A 24,342-nucleotide genomic window follows, 5' to 3' on the forward strand; every position below is an offset into this window, starting at 1 on the left:
GTTACTTATCGATAATATTTTTCATATTTTTCTAAAAAACAAATCCTTTACGTACCTTAACGCGATTATTTATTATTAAATCAGCTTTGCGAATCATTCGTTGAATTCTGTTCGTACACGGAATTATTTAAATTAAAATATCATTTACGTACTTTGTTAATCTTCTCTGTACACCTTGCTTAAAAATTTCACATGTTACACACGAGGTGTCGTGCACACTAGAAAATTAAAACGGCCGTCACGGTTAAATTACTTATTATTTCGGGTCCGAAAAATTGGTAAATATTCTTCAGACGTTCTAAAGTAAAGGTGAACAGCTTTTTTCTTAAAAATATCACTGTTACGTAGTAAAAAAAAATCCGGAAAGTTCTCGCTTCGTGATTTGTTCAATACTTTGAACGCGGCTCGAGTCAGTCCCGACCACCTGTCAAAGCCTCGTGCAGCGGACTCTCTCGCGGACTCTCTCTCTCTCTCTCTCGCACCGTCACCTCTCATTGACCAGTGTTTTTCGTTAATAACTCGTAAACAAAGCCGTGGATTGCATTTTCGCAAAAGAAAAAGTTACTTCAAATGACCTCAGCTACCCCTCATTTTCGGCTGTTAAAATAATTGTGGAACACCCTGTATAATACAATTAAATAATATATAATAATATAATATAATAATATTTATACCTGAGGTATTATATATATATATATATTCTTGAGGTTATTTGAAGCAACTTTTTTCTTAGCGAAATTGCAATCCGCGGCTTTACGAGTTATTAATGAAACAACAGTGACAAATGAGAGACGAGCTCGGTTGGCGCGCGGCGGCCGAACCAACGAGCGGCGGAAGCCCAGTTCCGCTGATTGGCTCGGTCGCCTAGCGCTAAGCGAGCGCGCCTCTCATTGGCCAGCGTTTTTCGTTAATAACTCGTAAACGAAGCCTCGTAGAATATTTTCGCTAAGGAAAAAGTTGCTTCAAATCACCTCAGGAATCCCTCGTTTCTCGGAAATAGCATAATTCTGGGACACGTTGTATAATAATAATATATAATTGTATATAATATTATATACAGGTTATATAATTATAATAATATAATATATAGTAATAAAACTAATATAGATATAGTAAGTAAATAAAAATAATAAAGTAATATAATATATTTATATAGTAATATAACCCTGTATATAATATAATATATAATTTTTAATTTATATCATAATTCAGGGCATTTAGCGCTACGATTACTTGCGTTCCTAATAATACGGTTTAATCATATCATCGTCCTTAACAATGTTTTCGCGATGCCAAAAATTTGCCAGAAGTATCGAAGCCTACAACACAGCGAATCTTTCAGAAACCGTGAAAGGAACCGAATAAGAATCGCGACATCGCACCGGAGATCGTCGAACAGTAACGGTAACGCGTGGAGGGGGAAATACACGCCGATGGAAAAGTCGAAGGCCGAGAATGAGATAGCAAGGACACCACCAGGGATGCGCTTCCAGCATCCATTTACTTTTAATATCCGAAATCGATCGATCATCGGCGAAGTGGCCGATTGGCTCTGGCTCGCGTTATATTACCGGCCTATCGTTCCCCGGCGGCTTCTATCGTCCTGGCCGCCGCCGCCGCCGCCGCCGCTGTATTATCTTGAAATACGTCCAAAATATATCCGCCGCCGGCGTGGCCCAGCTCTATCGTTTGTTTTCTTTCCAATGTTTTTTTCGCTGTTTGGCAACGCCGCGCGGAAAGTTTGCCACGTCTGGAAATATTTGCTGTTCCGAAACGTCGAAAATCGGGGCCGAGGGGCGGGGTGGGGGGAGAGGGGGAGGGGGATATGATCAATGGCCGATCAAAGCCAGTCCACACCCACCGGCCAGCCTCCCGAACCGTTTATACTACTCGAGCTGCTCCCTTCGGCCTTCCCCCACCACGCGGCCCCCGTACGACGAACGGTTTATCGATGGCCGATCGAAAGCGTTCGTTCGTCTACGTTCGCCCGTAGACGGTCTGTCTCGCCTCGTCTCGCGCACGCGATGTTGTTGTAAACTTCCTCGGCAACCTCTTCAAGGATATCGCACGCGTAGGTATGATGTCCAGGCGCGCACCGGCTTATCGGATCGTTGCATAATTTCCGTCCTATTTTCCACTTCCGTGCGAACTTCGCGCAGCCCGACGACAATATCCAACGTGCTATTTTTAACGCGAACGCTTCTCGTGGAAATGACAACTTTTATTCGGGACATCGTGCGTGGAATATATTGCTAGTTCAAATTTTACGAGTGTGAATTACTATATTACTGTATATATTACTACTTGTAGTATATATTAGTATATTACTGTATATTATTACTAGCGTTAAGTTTTATGAATTTATTATGTTTATGCGATATTTTTGAATTGTGTTTATACGATAGTCACTATTCAATGAACAGTTATACAGCATGTCCCAAAATTATGGCATTTCCGGGAAATAAGGGGTTCCCGAGATCATTTGAAGCAACTTTTTCCTTTACGAAAATGTTCTCCGAGGCTTCGTTCACGAGTTATTAACGAAAAACGCTGACCAATGAGAAGCGAGCTTGGCTGGCGCGAGGCGACCCGGCGAGTGCATTGGCTCGCCCGCCATGTGCCAACTGATCTTGCCTCTCATTGGTCATCGTTTTTCGTTAATAACTCGCAAACGAAGCCGCGGATCGCATTTTCGCTAAGGAAAAAGTTGCTTCAAATGACCTCATGAACCCTTCACTTCCCGGAAATACACTAATTTTGGGACACCCTGTATATAATATACAAACAAAATTATTGTTTAAATTATTATTAAAATTTAACCCTGTATATTATACGCAGGGGATCCTAAAATTATTATATATATATGTGTATATATATATACTATATTATATACAGGGTGTCCCAAAATTATATATATATACTATATTATACACAGGGTGTCCCAAAATTATTATATATATATATATACTATATTATATACAGGGTGTCCTAAAATTATTGTATTATATATAATATACAGAGTAACTGTACAATAGTTACTTTGGAAGAATTTAAAGATATTATATTCTTTGCAAATTGTTAACGTTAATACAGAAGGAACTGAATCTCCCAGCAATCTTCTTGCAATCAATGCAGGCAATTTTCATTTTGCGTAAAACTTTGCAGTATACCACTGTACATACATTGTATACTTGCATTATTACATCAACTATAGATAATTAAATTTTTTTGCATTTGTTAAACAATAATTTTTAATTAATTTTCATTGACATATTTCGTGAAAAAAAGATTGTTTAAATATAATGTTACAAACTATTTGTAACATTACAATAGTAATGTACCTGGAATTACTAGCGGGTCCTCGTAACCAGTGTGGGTGCAATAAAGTACGCGTCCCAGAAAAAGGTCTCTGTATGCATTAAATCCCGAAGCAGTAGATTTATCGAAACAATAACGAAATGGTAAGATTAATTAACGTACTCTACATTTTATCAAAAGTTCGAACTGTTGAAATTTATCAACTACATACAATGCATACAGGGAACTTTTTCTGGAACGCGTACTTTATTGCACCCACACTGGTTACGAGGACCCATTAGTAATTCCAGGTACATTAGTATTGTAATGTTACAAAGTTTGTTTCGTTCACTTATATTTTTCATGTTATATGGAATAATTTAAAATTTTAAATATCTGTCGATTTTTTTTTTACAGACGAAGAAGCGTTCTGTAATATACCGACTGAAACACAGAGAGATTATCTTCGATATCTTTAACCTCGAAGTAACGTAACGTTGATATCTTTAAAATGTAATAATTTGCAATCTAGTTCGTCTTGTTTTGTAACTTTTACAGAATTATGTAGAGGAAAGTATCCTGAAAATATACCGTTTGTCCGAAACCGTGATTCCCCGAGTAATTTGTACACTTTTTGTATTTTATTAAACATTATATTTTTCATATATAGGATACAAAAATCTTAATTTAAGCTAATGTTTACTAACGAGAAATATTACCTCCTAATGCTAAAAAAGAAAGCAAAGGAAAAAGTTAATTAGGTTCGTCGGGACATTGCGAGGAAAAGAAGCATACTTTTTGGCGCCAAATGTAGTGTTCAAAATGTTCATCTTTAAATTGTCGTATCTATTACAACTTATGATCATTTTTATTAATATTTCCACTTTCGAGGGTAATGGACATTTAACAAGCAATAAAAATTGACTGGACATCGATATGAGAAAATTAGGTTTTTGTCAAAAAGTCACTAAAATATTCGATCCGGCCCACTGTGCGTCGCTTCACCTTTGAAACGCACCCTTTATCGCGCACGATTTTGCGGACAGTTTCCGTAGAGATGGTTCGTTCAATTCTCGAAGACGCTTTCTTCGTTAATTTTCGAACGCCGCTTTTAGGATCAATTTTAATTCGTCTCGCTGCGCGCCGCTCGTCGGCTTCGCTCGTTATTCCTTTTCTCCCGCGTTCTACTTTGTTACGAAGGGCTCCGCTGTATTTGTAATCGTTAATAATTTTCTGCACCGTGGAAAGAGTCCTTTCTATCGTTCGACCAATTTCGTCTGCCACAGATTTTATATAATATATTGGATTATTTTCTCTCTTTTGAATACTCAGAAGTTTTTCCTTCTAGCATATAAGTTACAAAAACGAATCGACGCCGAGAGTCTCGCCAGAGTACCATTAGATAAACAATGATTTCATATGTATATAGAACAGAGTGCACTTTGTCTTTAGGTGACGTTTTTGGTTTCGTCTTTGTGAATAGTCTTCAGTCTCCTGGAGCAATCAGGAGAGTAAAGACGGTCCTTCCTCGTACATCAAATTAATAAACTAAAAGGGATAAGTTTAATTCACTGCGTTTTACTTTTATTTATCTACCCATTTCCAATATAATATAATAAATATAATATAATATAATAAATATAATATAATATAATAAATATAATATAATATAATATAATAAATATAATATAATATAATAATTTTTCGCACAGAAATATTGGTCTCCGATCCTTTGGAAGACGCGATGCTATCTTTCGCTAATAAACAGCGACGAACGACGATTCAGCGTGACATAGCAACGTAATAACGTGACCCGGAGACGGCTGAACGAATTCCAGATCGAAAAAATACGTAACGAGTTTCACGAAACTCAGTTTTCTTAATAGTGTTATGTCAACCGTATGTTTAACTTCGCGACGATGAAATAAGAACGTTTTTACGTTCGGTGGGAAATATAAATAAATAGTTCATTTTTTGAAAAACAGTTTTTCAAAGAATTAACTGTTGAAATATTCAAATTAATTACTATTATATTGTGTTGATATTTTTCAAAATGTCCGTTTTTTTTATTTGCCCACTAATCATCGTTGCCAACTTAAGCGTACGCTCAATTTTGTGAGCAACTGTACCTCGACATTTACATTTACTGCATGCCAGACTCGATTAAGTATTGTATATTGGTCCTAAAGGTGCGTTTTATTCTGACTATTTCTATTCTGATTATTTTTCTATGATACCCTGCGGATCATTTTTATAGTTACCAATTGTCAACGACTATAAAAACGAGCCGCACGGCTCGCATAATCGCATCTCCCCTTCTCAATTTGTCAATTTTTCTTTCCAAGCTAAATGACTTGAATTATTATTCTTTTTTTTAGATGATAGAAGGACTAATCCACGAGACAATAACTGAAATGTATTTTCTTATATGTATATTACATGTTATATATATTGTATATTATTATATATTATATATATTGTATATTATTATATATTATATATATTGTATATTATTATATATTATATATATTGTATATTATATATATATTATAATATATTATTTCGCTGTTACTTGGAATGACAAAAAAGGTTAAATAATCTCGTTCTTTAACTATTTTTTATCCGAGCTTGTAACAAACATTTGTAAACTGCCTTTCCAAGATTTCGGTGACTCGTTGAAGGACCCCTGCAGACCTGCAGATTTCTTACAGTTTTTGGTCGAAAGTGTCAAAAATCGAGACAAAATTATGCGATTTTAGCGATCTCTAATTATTTGTCACTCGTAACAACGTCGATCAATTTCGATAAAATTTTCAACATGCATTTAAGTTACCGAGATATAAGAAAAGAATTCTTTAAATTTTCGTTATACGCACAGATAAAAAAAGGTTAAGAAACGCGAGTTTTTTTGTTTCTGTTGTCAGTAAAAATTTAAAAATTACTTGTAAAATTATCTTCATTGTAATAGCAATTCGGTCATAAGCATTTATAACCGAATATTATTATTATTTATATAATAATATTATAATAATATAATAATATATTATTTATTATTTATAATAGTAATATTTAATTATATTATTAATATTATAATATTAATAATATATAATAATATATTATTAACAATAATAATAGTATATAATAATATATAATACATATATAATATTATAATATATTTATAATAATATATTATTTAATTACAATATTTGAAAACAATTTTCTTAATTTTGCTCTTATTTATAATAACAATTTTAATTAATTATTTATATAATAACATTATAATAATATAATATATTATTTATTATTTATAATAATAATATTTAATAATATATATAATATTATAATATATTTATAATAATATTATTTAACATAATTTACTATAATAATCAATATTTTCAATAACCATTTCGGTCATCCTCTAGTAAATCAGTCCCTCAATCACCTAAAAACCAAGATTCGCCAAATTCAGTCCACTTTGAAAATACTTCTCGCGTTTCAAAAGCAGCACGAACCCTTTCACAGGCCACCGTACGAAATTCAGTGATAAAAACCAAAGAATAAGGCGTCGCCGGTCGGATGAACATCGACGTCTCGCGAGAAAGGCGCGAATTGGTCGCCGAGAAAGGAATGCGCTTCAGCGGAGCCGTGCTGATCGCGAGATTCCTCAAGTCGCTCTCGGAATCGAGTCGGGGCTTGGCCGTACAATTAATGAAAACGCGCGAAAGCGGTTGAATTAGTGGAACTGGGTCGAAGAGAGGAGACGCGGAAACACCGAGCGGATCCCGTTCACGGGGACCCTTTTACGGTGTTTGTGACCTGGATCCCGATGCTCTGCGGCACCCCGTGCGTACACGGAACGCGCCTTTTCCCGAAGTTTCCGGTCTGCCGCGACACATAGGGACTCGTTCGCTTTTATTGGCCGCGCCGCACCGCACCGCATCGCGCAATCTCGGCAAGCCTTTTACCCATTTTCCGAGTACACGGTCATCTATACTACTTTTGATTCTATCCGAGCGCGAAAAGCCACGGCGATCCGATGCGACTCCTTTCACCCTCGAAAAACACTTTCTTGCCTCCGACAACCACTCGCCGCTTCCTCTACGGCGAGGTCATCGAGCGCGCGCGCGTCGGGAAACGACTGGCAACGGCGGCGGGATTAATTGAGCCGATTTTTTGCTTTTTTTTGTTCTTGGAACGTCCCGGCAGTGGGATCTTCGATTTGTCGACGGATTTTTGTTACGGTTACGTTACGTTGTTCTTGGTTTTTGGGACGTATAGTCCCTTACTGACGCATCGGATTGTGCGGTAGAGTGGAGAATTTAGGAAGAGTAGAATCGATTTATTCGAGCATTGTAGCTTGTTTTCTTTATGGTTGTTGATAATTTGTAATTATAAAAATTGAACTACGAGGATTGGATAAATCGTATCTGGTTCCTCCCGAATTGTCCATTTCTGTGGGCGATTTGAGCGTCAATTAGGGAGACATATGAGCCGTTTCTATTAAAAATGGCCTAAATCCATTTATTCGAGCCTTGTAGATTGTTTTTTTATAGTTGTTGACAAGTCCTAACTATAAAAATTGAACTACAAGGCTCGAATAAATCGTATCTGGTTCTTCCCGAATTGTCCATTTCTGTGGACAATCTGAGCGCCAATTTGGGAAACATATGAGCCGTTTATTTAAAAAATGACCTAAGTCCATTTATTCGAGCCTTGTAACTCGTTTTTATAGTTGTTGACACTTCGTAACTATAAAATTTGAACCGCAAGGCTCGAATAATCGTATCTGGTTCTTCCGAAATTGTTCATTTTTGGTGGACAATCTAAACGTCAATTAGAGAGACATTACTGTAATCTGTTTTACAGTGTTCTCCTGTATCGCTCAAGTGACATATTTCGACGAAAGAATTTTTTCAAGATTGTGTTGTACTTTTGCCGTTGATTCGGAGTTTTGTATGAATTCGAATTCGGCGGACCTTTGATCAAAATTCTCAATGCATCGTCGTTCGCGAGCAAGAAAATTTCAGCGAAACTGTTACCTCTTCCCATAACAATTCGTTCGAATACTTCCGTCAGCCACAGTAGAGTAATGTCTCTCTAATTGACGCTCAGACTGTCCACAAAAAATGGACAATTCGGGGAGAGGAGATACTATTATTCCAGCCTTGCCCGCCCATCCCCCTCTTCGGTGGCATCTAAAATTTCGAAAAAAATGTGGCTTATTTTGGACATCGAGCCGCGTATTACAGAATTTTTTCAGATTTTTCAGGTGCAAGTTGTAGTTACAAAAAATGGAAAACCAAAAAAAAAATCGGAAATTGAAGATTTCTCGAAAACAAAAATATAGGTTCTTTTTATACTAATTCCTCGATAAGATGCCGTCGCAAGCAGTGCGCTGAATTTTTCTCCGAGCGTCAATTAGAGAGACATTACTGTATTCGCATCGCGAATTGGCTCGCAGAAATGTTAGTCCGTTCCTAAAACCGATATTCTGAATGAGAAATATTCTAAAGTGCTCGAGACATTGCAGCAATGTTACGCTACGTATCTAGAGCGAAGGGACATCTACATTGAACCCTAAATAATAAGATCCGCAGGCACTCTGCTAGCAGGCCACCGTTTCCGAGAGACCGAAACGACGTACGGCAACTTCTTCACGGAGGGTCGTTCGCAGAGGCGTAATTGCCGATAATGTCGGGCTACGGTGCACGACGATATCAGCAAGATTGAACAATTATCGGTGTTTCAACACGAATAAATTTCGCGCCGCCCGGCTCTGTCTGTTGAACACTACCGTTTTCTGTGTCGATGCCTCGAGGACGGTTCGACGAACGGAATCTTCCTTCGCCGGCTATTCTCAGTACGATCGAAGATTTTCAGTCGAAGTTCAGCGTGCCAACAAAAACAATACTGAATTTATTTTATACAGGATGTCCCAAAATTATGGTATTTCCGGGAAACGGGGGGTTCCCAAGGTCATTTGAAGCAACTTTTTCCTTAGCGAAAATGTTCCACGAGACTTCGTTTACGGGTTATTAACGAAAAACGCTGACCAATGACCGCGCTCGCTCAGCGCTAGGCGACCGAGCCAATCAGCGGAAATGGGCTTCCGCCGCACGTTAGCTCGGCCGTCTCGCGCCAGCCGAGCTCGCCTCTCATTGGTCACTGTTTTTCGTTAATAACTCGTAAACGAAGCGTCGCAGAACATTTTCTCTAAGGAAAAAGTTACTTCAAATGATCTCAGAGGAACCCCTCATTTCCTGGAAATACCATAATTTTGGGACACCCTGTATAAAATAAATTGAGTATTGTTTCTTTTCAATTTGAAGCATCTTAAATTATGTTGAACGGATTTGGGCTCCTTCAAATTTGATAACGAATCTGGTTGCCATTATTTTAATAGGAACTATAAATTCAACTCCTTTAGATACATTTAAATAAACGGCTCATATGTCTCTCTAATTGACGCTCAGATTGTCCACAAAAATGGACAATTTAGGAAGTGAAAGATTCATTTTTATAGTTACGAATTTGTAGTCAACGACTATAAAAACGAGCTCCTACAAGACTCGTTAAACAATAATCGTATCTCCTCTTCCCAAATTGTCCATTTTCAAAATAACCGGCTCATATGTCTCTCTAATTGACGCTCAGATTGTCCACAAAAGTGGGCAATTTAGGAAGTGAAAAATTCATTTTTATAGTTACGAATTTATAGCCAACAACTATAAAAACGAGCACCTACAAGACTCGATAAATAAAAATCGTATCTCCTCTTCCCATATTGTCCATTTTTGGTGGACAATCCGAGCGTCAGTTAGGGAGACATTACTGTAATAATCACTAGCGACGAGAAGACAGCTTCAACCCTCCCGTTTCATTCCGCCGTCCGATTTCCGGCGACAAAGATGACCTCGCGCTGATCCTCTCTGGATTTGCTTGGAATTCCGAGGGATTCTACTCGTCGTCCGTGGAAAGTGGAACGATACGCCGCTGAAATCTCCCAAATTTCATTCGAAATTACATTCGAAATCTAGAGACGGTCAGCCGCCCAGGTCTGTTTTTTAAATCTACTGTCTCCCGCGTTTAAATGTTTACGGCCCTGTGCTGACGCAAACTGCGGCAACAATAACCGATTCGAACGAGCCTGGATAATCAGCCGAGCTATGGAAGAACCCGCTAATTGGTGGTGGGTTTGTGCGGCAAGCCTCCACCGGAGAATGTCACACCCCTGCGTACACTGTTTCAGAGAAGTTTTACGTGGGAAGCAACTGCATTCCGATATTCTCTCCCCACCCCTTCCTCCCTTTTGTGATTAGTAGACTACGAATTTTATGGATTTATATTAGAGATAGCTAGTTCACGTGTAATTAATATATTCGTGACAGAATGTATGAAGAAGTCGTGTGTTTTCTCCATATAATTATAATATACAGGCTGTCACAAAAAGGTCTCGCAATCCGAAAGTGGCGGGTTCCTCGGGTCATTCGAAACAACTTTTTCCTTTACAAAAATTTTCTCCGAGGTACCGTTAACGAGTTATTAACGAGAAACAGTGACCGATGAGAGGCGAGCTCGACTGGCGCGAGGCGACCGAGCCAATGAGCGGAACTGGGCTTCGTGCGCCGGTTGGCTGGACCGCCTCGCGTCAGCCGTACTCGATTCTTATTGATCACTGTTTTTCGTTAATAACTCGTTAACGATGCCTCGGAGAACATTTTTGTAAAGGAAGAAGTTGCTTCAAATGATCCAAGGAAACCGCCATTTCTGGATTGCGAGACATTTTTGGGACACCCAGTAGATTGATCGATGAGAATACAGTGGTAACTTTATATTGCTTGAAATCGTATTTCCTGTTAAATTTGGAATTAAATCAAGATTTACGACCTACACATACAACGTGTGAAATTTAGGTTTCTTACCGTTTTCTTTCGCAGATAGCGCATTCTATTGGCGTAATTTCATTAATAATAGAGTAACTAAAAAATTTCTTGTGTACCAATAGCTCTAATGTTTAAAATTCCCAAAAATGTCTCGCAATCCGGAAATGGCGGGTTCCACGGATCATTCGAAGCAGCTTCTTTCTTTACAAAAATGTTCTCCGAGGCACCGTTAACGAGTTATTAACGAAAAATAGTGACCAATGAGAATCGAGTACGGCTGACGCGAGGCGGTCAAGCCAATCGGCGCGTGAAGCCCGGTTCCGCTCATTAGCTCAGTCGCCTCGCGCCATGCAAGCTCGCCCCTCATTGGTCACTGCGTTTTCGTTAATAACTCGTTAACGGTGCCTCGGAGAAAATTTTTATATTAGCTATATATATTATATTATATTATATTAACTATATACATTATTATTATACTGACTATATATATTATTATTATATTAACTATATATACATATTATATTATGCTCTTATACTATACTTTATACTATCCCTATATACAGGGTGTCCTAAAATTATTGTACTTCCGGGAACCGAGGGGTTCATAAGATCAATTGAAGCAACTTTTTCCTTAGCGAAAATATTCTACGAGGCTTCGTTCACGAGTTATTAACGAATAACGGTGACCAATGAGGGGCGAGCTCGCCTAGCGGTGCAAGGCAGTCGAGCCAATCAGCGAAACGGGGCTTCGCGCACACGTCGGCTCGGCCGCCACGTGTTAGCCGAGCCCGCTTCTCATTGGCCGGTGTTTTTCGTTAATAACTCGTTAACGGTGCCTCGGAGAAAATTTTTGTGAAAGAAGAAGTTACTTCAAGTGATCCGAGGAACCCGCCATTTGCGGAATGCGAGACATTTTTGGGACACCCTGTTGACTGTTGTAAATCGATGTGAAGACAAAAGAAGTATGAAACAATGCACATGAAAACGATTATTTGGTTCAAACGATGAGCGAGTGAGCTAGTAGAGCAAGCCACTATGGTGGCGCGTTGTCCAGAGAGATGATATCCGCGGAAGCCATTATAGTGGTGCGTTGTGCCCAAAAGGTTAATCTGCTATCGATCACGTAAACACGTCGAACAAGAGAATATTCCGCGACGATTGCGACGCGGAGGGGTTTCACCGCGAAAATGACGCCGCCCGAGACCACCAGGGGTCCAATTGGGTCGTTCGCGAGTCTTAAACTGAAATTCGATTCGTAACGGCGTCGCTCTAAAGCTGGAAGCACCGACGCAGTCGAATCGCGTCGCTCGTATTCTCTCGCACCAATTGAATTTTTGCAGATTTCCTTATCGTCGCGCAAATAGAGCCGTTTAATCCACGGGCGGATACCGAGGCTGCAGTTACACTGCAGATCGCGATGCAGACTGCGACACGCGTGCATCAATTGTGAAGGACAAGACTTGAATAATTACAGCGCGGTGTGCACTAATTATTAGTGCACTGGAAGTAACTTATATAGAATATAAATAATAATAGAAAATAATAATATAATATAATTATTATATTAATAATAATATAATATAATTAATATAATAATAAATAAATAAAATAATAATAGAAAATAAGTTTCTTTTTAAATGTGCAGGGTGTCTTAAGTGAAAAAGGTCATCGACAGTGCTGGGAATAATTATTAGACCGCGGATTTGTGTGCAAAATGAAAATTCTTTGCATCAATTGCAGACAGAAATAAAAACTAAGTGCAACGTTCACTCTATTTTTTAAGAATTTTGTTAGATTGGGAATAATGATCGCACGAAGCCCAGTTCCGCTCATTGGCTCGATCGCCTCGCGCCAGCCGAGCTCGCCTCTCATTGGTCACTGTCTTTTTCGTTAATAACTCGTTAACGGTGCGTCGGAGAAAATTTTTGTAAAGGAAAAAGTTGCTTCGAATGACCCGAGGATCCCGCCACTTTCGGATTGCGAGACATTTTTGGGACACCCTGTATATACAGTATCAGATCATTCAGCCGTACCTAAAAGGTTAAAATGACCAAAAGATTTAAGATTTAACTTACCAAATACTGGTTGGTCAGATTTGAATCGCCGAACGGGTACGGAGTGTAGACTGCCAGGGCGACGCAATTCGCGAATATCGTCATGAGAATAAGCCACTCGAAAGGTCTGAAAAGTCGCGCGAACGAGGAAAGCCTCTAGTTAAGGAAAATTCATAGAACGGCGGGCAAACTTCTACGAAACTTCTTCCACGATTTTCCCTGATTTTCACCGATTCGCCCAGGGAACCTTATTAACTCTTTGCAGCCAAATTACTGAAAAATTTTATACAGTTTTCCTGAGCCATTGCATTTCCATTTTATATAACCTAACGAATTTTATAAAAATGCGTTTATTATTAAAATCTCTTTGTATTAAAATTTTATTAAAAAAATAAGACGCATTATATAAATTGAATTTTGTGACATAAACCGGAAATAATAGTTAGGGGTCAAGTGTGACCCTCGTATATTTCAGTACGGCCTTAATGTTCTAATAATGTAACAGGTATCTTGTTTGCAATTTATAATTTAATAATAAACAGTAATTTAATTTAATTTATAATAATATTTATAATATATAATATAATATATTTTATAATATATTTATAATATATAATTAAATTATGATGATTAAATTTAGTTATAAATTAAGTTATGATAATTAAATTTAGTTATAAATTAAATTATGATAATTAGATTTAATTATAAATTAAATTATAATTAAATTACTATTTATATATATTATATTAAATTATAAATTGCAAACAAGATGCTTGTTACATTATTAGAACATTAGGGCCGTACTCAAATATACGAGGGTCATACTAGACCTCTAACTACTATTGCCGGTTTGTAATTATAATTTAATTTATAATTAAATTTAATTATTAATTGATTTTATGGAAAGATTATAATAGAACCTAGACTCAAATAGAAGCAAGTATAATTAAGTTTGAGGCGGGGCCCGCTAGGCGGCCGCATCAGAGGGCCCCCTATCGGTCCCAGAACTTCTTGTGATACCTGTTTCAATCGCTATTGACAAGAGAACACATCCAAGTGTATCATGCTGACTTTTTTTTCATTAAAATTTAGTATGATAATAATTTTTATTCCGTTGTTTTGTTTACTTTTGAATTACTTTTAAAAATTGTATGCTGTATTTGATAAATATGAAGTTAATTATGTCCGACAGCCCACAGTAACCGGCTCCACTGTCGAATTCAAAAATACTTCTGCTTAGAAAATATTAAAGATCGGTGTACAGTGGCTCACAAAAGTGTTCGTACATCATTTAAAATGCAATAAATTTTTCAAAACTGTACCAAATGACGCAATTTCGTTTTTGAAACGATGGTGGGACTAATTCGCAATAGAGACAATACTGAGAGAGACAATAACTGAAATGCTTCTTCTTAATTTTGCTCTTATTTGAAATGACAAAAAAGGAAAAGAAAACTCTTGTTTCTTAACTTTTTTACCTGAGCCTGTAACAAAAATTTAAAAAATTGCCTTTCTTATATCTCGGTAACTTATATGCATGTTAAAAATTTTATCGAAATTTGTAGACCTTGTTACGAGTTGCAAATAATTAAAGATCGCTAAAACCGCATAATCCCGATTTTCCACGCTTTTTACCAAAAGCTAGTACAAGAAATCTGCAGTTCTTGAAACCTTCCAACGCCAGTAGCTCAACACGAGTTACCGAGATCATGGAAAGGCATTTTTTTAAAAACGCCTATTTTATTAAAAGAGTTAAAAACCGCGAGATTTTGATTCCCCTGTCGTTCCAAGTAACAGCAAAATTAAAAAAGAAAAATCATTTCAGTCACTGTCTAGTATACCAGTCCCTCAATCACCTAAAAAAAAAAAATTAAAATCATTTAGTCCAGTTCGAAAAAAATTATAGCATCTTACAAGTTGTACGAACATTTTTGTGGGCCCAAATGTGTTACGTCACTCACCTGTGTCGCCGCGTAAATTGCAACAACAAAAAGAAAAAGGATACTTCCACTCGACGACGTCGATGCACATCTTGCGCACGGGATTCTTGAGGGGCAGACAGAAAAGGGCCCTGACGGGCCTGTCCGGCGGTGGTTTGCCGCCCCTCCTCGCCGGCCTCTTCGGAGCGGACTTGGCGGCAGCTTGGCTGGTCCCCTGGTTTTGGCCCGTCTGCGACTGCGCGTTGGCCAGCTGTCCGTCCTGGGCAGGTTGCGAGTTCCGGTGCTGCCCAAGAATGGGGGGGGTCACGGCGGTCGGCTGGGCCTCCGACAGCCCAGGGGGGCCCAACAATGAGCCCCCATCCCCCCCCGCGCTCATCGGTCGGTGCTCCTCGCCGCGATCGGTTCCGTGCTTACGCTTCGCGGCTCACCTCTTCTTCTTCTCCTCCCCCTTCTCCTCCGCTTTCGCTTGCCTACGCCGACGCCGCCTCCACCCCCGCCTCCTCCGCCGCCGGCAAAGCCTCCGCCTCCGCCTCCTCCTCCCCCTTCTCCGTCGACTCCTTTTTCACCGATCGCTGTCCCGCCCCCGCCGCCGACTCCTCTTCCGGTTCTGCACACGTAACCACGCTCCTCCAGACCCTGTCTGACTTGCACGCAGACGCCCGTGCAGACGCCCGACGACGACGACGACGCCGTTCGACGCGCTCTCTCAGAGACGCCCCACCACCCGCTGCAGCTCGCCGGCATGCTACGGCACTGGGCTCTTTCGAACCTCCCTCCGTGACCTAAACATTACACACGAAACATCGTTATTATCGTCATCCTTGTCGCCGAAACCCTCCGACCCGCACGCTTCTGTCTCGCGAACATTTACAGATATACGGTTTCAACCAATATGGAAACGCCGACGACGACGCGACGCGACGCCGGCCCTGGTCGATATCGGTCTTGTTATCCTCGCTACTCTGTTTTCCGGCAAGCGTCGAGAACTCGAAGCGCACTTCGCGACACCGAAGCCGCGGGAGCGAGTATTGTCGAAAGAGCAGGCATAACCAGGAACGATATTTGAACCCCGGCGAAATGTTTTCCAGCGCTGTGAAACGCTGCGAGACCTTGGAAACAGCGGCGTATCGTCAAACTAAACTTTAACCCTTCACGCTCGAAGCTAAATTATCGCAACATATAAAATAACTCTTTGACCCACGCTATTTTCCAAAAATTTTTCGAAATCCGAAAGTAGCGGGTTCCTTAGGTCATTCGAAGCAACTTTTTCCTTTACAAAAATTTTCTGCGAGGCACCGTTCGTGAGTTATTCACGAAAAACGCTGACCAGTGAGAGATCGCTGACGCCCCGCCCTCGCGACCACTGCCGCTGCGTCAGCTGGCCGGCGCGACGCGGCATTGGCCGCAAGGCCGAGGCGCCGGCCGCAAGCGCTCTCCGATTGATCAGTGTTTTTCGTTAATAACTCGTAAACGGAGCGGCGGATTGCATTTTCGCTAAGGAGAAAGTTACTTGAAATTACCTCAGGAACCTCCCATTTTCGGATTGCGAGACATTTTTGGGACACCCTGTATATATATAAAACACAATATGATTCGTCTAAAATATATATATATATATATATACATATATACAACAGCCTTCCGCATAAATTGCAGGAACACGATTCAAGTAAAAGGTTACTTCTTCCTTTAATCAATATCTTAAATTACAGTTTGCTCAATTTAGTTGGAACAACGTTCTCAACGTTCGATTAATAAAATCATTTTGAAATGTGACATAACAATTTTTAATGGCGATCATCGCATCCTCTACATAACCCCGACCCTGCGCCAGTGGATTATCAATTACTTGGAAGTTTCGAGAACTTTTGACATTGTAAGAATTTCAATAATTACGATAACCTCGAATCGCACTTGATCGAGCTTTTTACTGACAAAGATGGCAGAAGATTGTCGAACAGAATGGAAAATATTCGACAGATTATAAAGTTCCATTTCTTCCATAGAAACAGTACAGTTTTATTTCCACACTGAAACACCGAAATTATTTTCCTGCCGATGCGATAATTCGCGATTCGGGCCTACGGTTTCGAGCTGTGGGCCAGTGCTAGCGAATCTAGCATTGGCATTATCCAAAGGGCACGATCGAAATTACCCGGCTCGACGGCGAACACTCCTCGGTATGCCTGCGACGCAACGTTACACAATGACTCGGGCATCCCGCTTGTACTTGACAACATCCGCGGCAGGAGCGGCGAGCGTTTCGCCAAACTCGACGGACGCGTGAATCCGCACGCCAAGCCACTTACCAAGGAACTCGACGACAGAAGACTGGAAAGAAAACACGGCTGATCGACCTTTGATCGGGTCTTAGGAGGTCTTCTTAACCCTATCGCACCGATCGCCGGATATATCCGACATCCAACGATAGCACGCGGCGCCGAACGCCGTATGTATCCGGCAGCCGCGCGACGGCCCTCTGGAGACGAATGCCGGATATATCCAGCACGCGCGCCGCGACCCGCGGCGACGTGCGAGAGCCGACGACGTCGTGACTCAGTTTTCGGGTAGCAGTACCTCTTGAGATCGATGTGTAAATCGTTCGACGAAACGAATAAACCGCGCGCGGTACGAATCGTATTTGTTCTACCCGCATCTTTTCGTTACTATTAAGCGCCGCGAGGTAATATTAAATCGAGAACACCGTGAACTTTGGGACAAAGAATTTTAGAGAAACTTCACGGCGGTACGTCCGCCTGCTGTCTAAAAGTGTCCTCGTTTCTTGCAAACGTTACAATTTACTTTTCCATTCAATGAAGCATTCAGTGTATATTATATACTGTGCTTTAATTTTATTATCGTGTACTGTATATTGTGTTTTATTTTATTATTGTATGCTAGCCATTATTGTATATTGTATATTATTCTTTCACTGTTTTTAATTGTCAACGAGACACTTTGTACCCGTTAAATAAGTTTATATCTTTTAAATAAAAATTACGAGTAGATTGTTTTAAAGAAAAATCGCTTTTCTTCCGAAATACACTGTATTTTTTGCACTGTAATTATAATGTAGTTCGTGTCGAGATGAATTCAACGACCTGCTATTGCATGATCATCGAATGACCTTGAATCGATAAATTTCAGTTCAATAAGAAATTAAGTTTAATTAATTATTTTAATTCGGTTCAATAAAGCGCAGAAACGATTTAAGATGAAAATTTCTTTGTTTTGTGATACATCGATCAGCAAATTGATAATTTTATTTCGGAAAGATTATGTTACCATCTATGTTTGAATTAATTAATTAATTAATCTAATTATAAATTGCCAAATGAGATTAATTAATTAAGTTATAAAATACTATATAAGTGAGAGATTAATTAATTAAATTATAAAATATTAAATAGGGTTAATTAATTAAATATAATATATAAAGTGGTAATAATTAATTAAATTATAAAATATTAAATAGGATTCATTAATTAAATTATAAAACTTTAGAAGTATGAAAATTAATATTTTTTGAAATTAAATAGCAAATAGGGAGCCGATAAACATTTGTTCGAAACATTCTTTTGACAGATTAACAGAAGTGTTCGAAAAAATCTGAACAAAAGTTATTGAAAAACCCTGTATATGTCCTGCGGGTCTAATTTATGAAGATGACAACGTAGAATTAGTGTCATATTTTTTAATCGCATTTCCTTTTATTAGACGCGTTGATATTGAGAATTGTTTTATTACAGAATAAAATTGATCAAGTCGGTTTATATTTTCTATAGCGAATCATCGTGTACAATAACATCAAAATTTCGCTTAACACTAGATTTACGAAGCACAAAATACAGCCGTTTCATATCAGCTTATAAAAGTAACAAGATTTATAAAAAAGTTTCTAAAAGTTCCTAAAACTTTATAAAAGACATTTGTTCTGATTTCATTTATTCTTGATATATAATTGAACAAATAACCTATAAACGTACTTTTACGCTACGAATAATCATAAATTAAAAAATCAGTGACCCGTCATATCGGCGGATTTCGTAAATCTAGCGTTAATTAATTGATATATAAATAAACATGAAGTAGGTATAATACAAAGAAATATTTACTTCTATATTCTACCCGCATCGTCGGACGTCTAAACGCTATACGAACTATATAAAATGATCCGTAGCACATTAATAAATAAATTTATTAATATTTAATTATAATAATTTATATTTATTTTATTAGCGCGCAAGTTAAACAGGCCAAACTGTGCACACTCGAGATAATTCGCGCGGCGTTGTATTTTATGCTGCTATAATTTTTCACACTCGAGTATAATCGAGAATTGAAAATAACAATGTGAAAGCAAAGATAAAAAAAATCATTTTACTGATATTTATCATTTACACGGGATTGTAAGCTATAACACTTATAGCCAATACAATGTTCTAAATTTTGTTTCTTTACATAAAAAAAAATTGATTTTTTTAGCCGTTTTAAAAAAAAAAACTGTGCGTTAAGGGGTTAATTCCTAGAAGAATCGAAATAACGACTGCGCTTCGTGTTCAAATTACGAAGCGATTGAAATGCGTGGAATTCAGGTACAGGTATTCGCAGAAGCAGAGATTTCGCGGCGGGAAATTTCGTTCGTGCCAGCAGGAACCGCGGGAAAATCAAAAAGCGTAGCGGACCTTTCTACGAAAGAGTGCATCATTCCCGTTGGTCCAGCGCCGTCCGAACGCGGGCCGTCGAAAGACGCGATCGATCGACCTTCCCATGAATATTCTAAAAGGTCCGCGAGACCAGCAATCTGGCACCGGTGACGCGTTCGACGATCGGGAGTTCGCGCTGAAAGCGATAAATATTTATAGCCGCGGGACGCGAGGCAGTTCCCCGTTTCTTGTCCCGTTAACATTTAAGGCTGTACAGGAGCCGCGAAACGACGTCAACCACCCCTGCGCGCGCTGACCGAATTGAAAGTTTCGGAAGAGCCGGTCGCCGCCGGCTTAAAAGCCGTCCGTTGTTCCCAGGTTCTCCCCACCACTCGGCTTAGTCCGCGAGACGTCGCGCAGACCTGATCCGTGAGACCGTCCCGAAATGCCTGGCGAAACCGTAACGCGACGAGATTGCTTTTGACGCGGCGACCGTTGCTCGAAGCACCTAATTAAGGATCCGGCGGCACCGTCGCCGATGACCTCTGACCCGCGTGCCCGGAAACGGCGGGAAGAGACGGAGACGTCTTCTTTAACCTCTCAGGTACGATGCGCCACTAGAGACAATAGTTGCGAATTGTCAACAACTGAGCCGTTTATTTTGAAAGTGGCATAAGTCACTTTGCCGTAATGAAAAGTGGAGATTTTTTAATGTTTATACGAAATTATTTATACTGAGAAAAATATCAGTATCAAATACAAGTAAATCTTCTCGAAAGTTAGCATCCATATTTATAAACGTGTTAAAACGCAAACCCTTAAATATATCGACTTAAAAACAAAATGACTTATGCCACTTTAAAAATAAACGGCTCAACTATAAAAATGAGCCGCGAGGCTCCAATAATCATCTTCCGAAATTGTGCATTTTCGTGCACACAATCCAAGCGTCGATTAGAGAAAAATTACTGCACCGTGAGGCACTGAGGCTCCGAGGAATTCGAATTCGAATTCCGAATTCGACGGGACACCGGCAAGCTTTTAACCTCTTAGGTACGATGTGCCACTAAACTGGCTTTCGCGGACGTCGTATTACTCGCGACGCGCCGCTACAGTGGCTCTCTCTACCAACTCGTTCGCTCGCCGACCGAACTAAACGATCGTTTTCGTTTGTCTTGCTTCACCACCTTTTTGTCCTCGCAACGTTTTACAACGGTATTAAGTAATATCTACAACAGTATTTAATAATATACAGATAGAATATATAGTCTTTGTTTTTGATACGTCAGTGTCATGCATCGCGGTGCCGTAATTGTGTACGCGTAATTCGCGTGAAACTCTGTCGTACAGAGTATTGGCCCACGCAAAATTCAGCCGTACCTAAGAGGTTAAGGAGATGTCGCAGTGACTGGATATGTTAGACCGGTTCTATCGGTTCCGACACTCGCAGATACATTGTGACACAATGCGATCTAAGCGGATTCTCGCTGCCATTAAACTGTCAGGGCCGTCCAGTGTCGGAGGCTTGAGTGGCGCTTCTAGGAATCAGGCCACATTCAAATGGTCGTAAATGCGGCGGAGATGATCGTATCGATGTTGTCAAACGATCATTCGGTAGTGGAGAATCTCTACTTTTAGAGAATTCTGTTACGCGGAATTTCAGACGCGCCGATTATCGGCGAAGCTATCTCGAATTGCTGGACTTTGCAACATGGTCACGTGTGGATCGAACGAAAGTTGTGCTAGGTTAAGTTGAAACCTATTTCGATAGAGACCACGTTTCTGTGGGGAAAAAAGGACGATTTTATTTGGCGGAGTTTAATCGAGTTCAAAGTTGAAGTCGTTCTGTTGACATTCACAGTTTTTTGGCAGGAAAAGGAATCGTCATTGAGAATCGGACTAGAATGCAATACAAACATCAGAATTTCCTTTTAAATACGCTCCTGGACGAGAAGAGAGCACTTGTGTGCTATCATTTAATTCTCAAGGATAAATAACGAATTCTCGAAATTCTGTAAATGGCGCGTAAATATCGTCTCACGGTAATACAATCACGTTTCTATGCAGCAAGTAGAAAGAGTCGTGCAACGGTCAGTCCCTTCTCTGCAAGACCTATCTAGTTACACGTTGAAACGAATTATTATTAATTATTATTAATTTATTATTAATTATTATTAATTTATTATTAATTTATTATTAATTATTAATAATTTATTATTAATTATTATTAATTTATTATTAATTATTATTAATTTATTATTAATTATTATTAATTTATTATTAATTATTAATAATTTATTACTAATTTATTATTAATTATTATTAATTTATTATTAATTATCAGTGGATTTATCGGACTGTGTGCTCCGTGTGCTCTAATATGCGATCAACCCTTTTTGTACAATTACAGGTGCAACGTGAATTTTTGCGCCGTTTGCATTTAATATACAAGGTGTCCTAAAATTATTGTATTTGCGAGAATTGAGGGGTTCATTAGATCATTTGGAGTAACTTTTTCCTTAGCGAAAATGTTCTACGAGGCTTCGTTTACGAGTTATTGACGAAAGACAGTGACCAATGAGAGGCGAGATCAGCTGGCGCGCGGCGGCCGAGCCAACGAGCACGTGAAGCTCAGTTCCGCTTATTGGTTCGGCCGCCTAGCGCCATGCGAGCTCGCCCCTCATTGGTTACCGCGTTTTCGTTAATAACTCGTTAACGGTGCCTCGGAGAAAATTTTTGTAAAGGAAAAAGTTGTTTCGGATCACCTCAGGAACCCGGATATGCCATAACCTTGGGCTGCGAAAATTTAAAAAATGTTTTTCGTAGATCTTGGTAAAAATATTATAATCACTAGTCTTTGCTCGATCTTCAAAATCGTGACGATCATAGAAAACAAAATTCAACTGTTCGGCGTCGAAATAAAGGAAATTTATAGGCGATATGGGAGAAGGTTTTTTTGCACTAACATGAAACGTGCATGCGGAAATGTCGAATTTTAAATGAATAGTAAAAACTTCATATTTCTTTTTCTGAAAAATGTTTGTTTAATCAAAATATGATCCATTCGCTTCGATACACTTTTCCCAATGAGTTTTTAATGTACAGTGCGCCACAAAAGTGTTCGTACACCTTTTAAAACGTAATAACTTTTTGAAAACTGTACTTGAATGACTTTGAATGTTTTTTTCATTTTTGTTGTCAGAAAAAATTTTAAAATTATTTTTAAAATTATCTCTATTGTAATAGCAATTCGGTCATAAGCATTTAATATAATAATATAATAATATATTATTTATTACTTAATAATATTTATTATTTATTATTTACATATTTTATATATTTATTTAATATTTATTATATAATTATTATATTATTTAATATAATTTAATATAATAATTAATATTTTCAATAAGCATTTCGGTCATCGTTTGATAGACCAGTTCCCCGATCATCTAAAAAATAATTCAAGTCATTCGGTCCAATTTGAAAATAGTTCTTGCGTTTTAAAAGGTATACGAACACTTTTGTGGGCCACTGTACCTCTTTCGAGCGACAGACCTCGAAGCAACGAATGCTAAGCCGATCTCGCTTTTCTTGTCCCAAAAAAATTAAAAATCCCCAATGTACCCCCGCCTCGCGATTTGTCCGGTCCAATCTTGTCAAAACTCCTAGCGAATCGATGAGGGAAGCGGCGTTTCTTGCATGAAGCAATTCCCGAAATGGAACAGTCTGCCGTCGCGGCGGTAAAAAGGACCGTGCGGAGACCGTTGGCCCAAACAGAGCCTCGATCGTTCCTCACCGTTCCTGCGAGCCGCTGCACGATCGATCCGTCCGCGAGACGAAACCAAAAGGAAAGCCGCGGCAACGGCCGTAACAATGAGCGGATCCGACGAACGATCGAGACGAAGCGTTCCCCGTGAATCAATTACGCGGCCGCGTCATACATTTCGCGCGAACTTGTCGATATAATATCGAAACGGATTTGTGGGCTAATCGGTTTACGGGTAATTGAATTGCCGGCGATCTCGGGCCGGTCATTATCGGGCCAAACAAACGAACGCCGCTGATTAAAACGGCCGCTGATACCGTGGCGCCTCGCAGTCGCTGTTGGATAATTGCCGGCACGGCGGACCAGCGTTTTCCGAGCCGAGGGACGCTGACTGAGAAGCATGTCTCGTTGACCAACAAAGAAACCTTCGAGAGTTCGCCCTTTGAACTCGGCGCAACTCCAAGGAACGCGAAAAGGTTCCCGGTACAGTGATGTCTCCCTAATTGACGCTCAGATTGTCCACGAAAATGGACAATTTGGGTAGGGCGGATACGATTATTCGAGCCTCGCGGCTCGTTTTTTCTCGCCCATTTCCTCCGTTCGGTGGCTTTCTAAAATTTCGAAAAAATGTGGCTTATTTTGGACATCAAGCCGCGTATTACAGAATTTTTTCAGATTTTTCGGTTGTAAGCTGTAGTTATAAAAAATGGAAAACCAAAGAAAAAATCGGAAATTGAAGATTTCTCGAAAACA

The 24,342-nt window shown here is 39.2% G+C and overlaps 1 protein-coding gene across 4 annotated transcripts in view; it reads right to left on the bottom strand.

The window, feature by feature from the left end:
- The window catches only part of Ca-alpha1D (Ca[2+]-channel protein alpha[[1]] subunit D), a 118,707-nt gene extending 103,016 nt beyond the window's left edge, over positions 1 to 15,691 (bottom strand). For 2 of the 4 annotated variants that reach the window (XM_076527459.1, XM_076527457.1), the window contains exons 1-2: positions 15,240 to 15,690; positions 13,256 to 13,361 (exon numbers count right to left, since the gene is read on the bottom strand). In XM_076527459.1, the coding sequence (XP_076383574.1) occupies positions 13,256 to 13,361; positions 15,240 to 15,550 (417 nt within the window). In that variant the 5' untranslated portion in view covers positions 15,551 to 15,690. Of the gene's footprint in view, positions 1 to 13,255; positions 13,362 to 15,239 lie in introns of all 4 variants that reach the window. The other 2 variants (XM_076527458.1, XM_076527460.1) reach the window with 2 other exon arrangements.
- Between the last annotated feature and the right edge of the window lie 8,651 nt (positions 15,692 to 24,342).

The sequence above is a fragment of the Megalopta genalis genome, unplaced genomic scaffold (assembly GCF_051020955.1).
Source record: "Megalopta genalis isolate 19385.01 unplaced genomic scaffold, iyMegGena1_principal scaffold0023, whole genome shotgun sequence".
Classification (NCBI taxonomy): domain Eukaryota; kingdom Metazoa; phylum Arthropoda; class Insecta; order Hymenoptera; family Halictidae; genus Megalopta; species Megalopta genalis.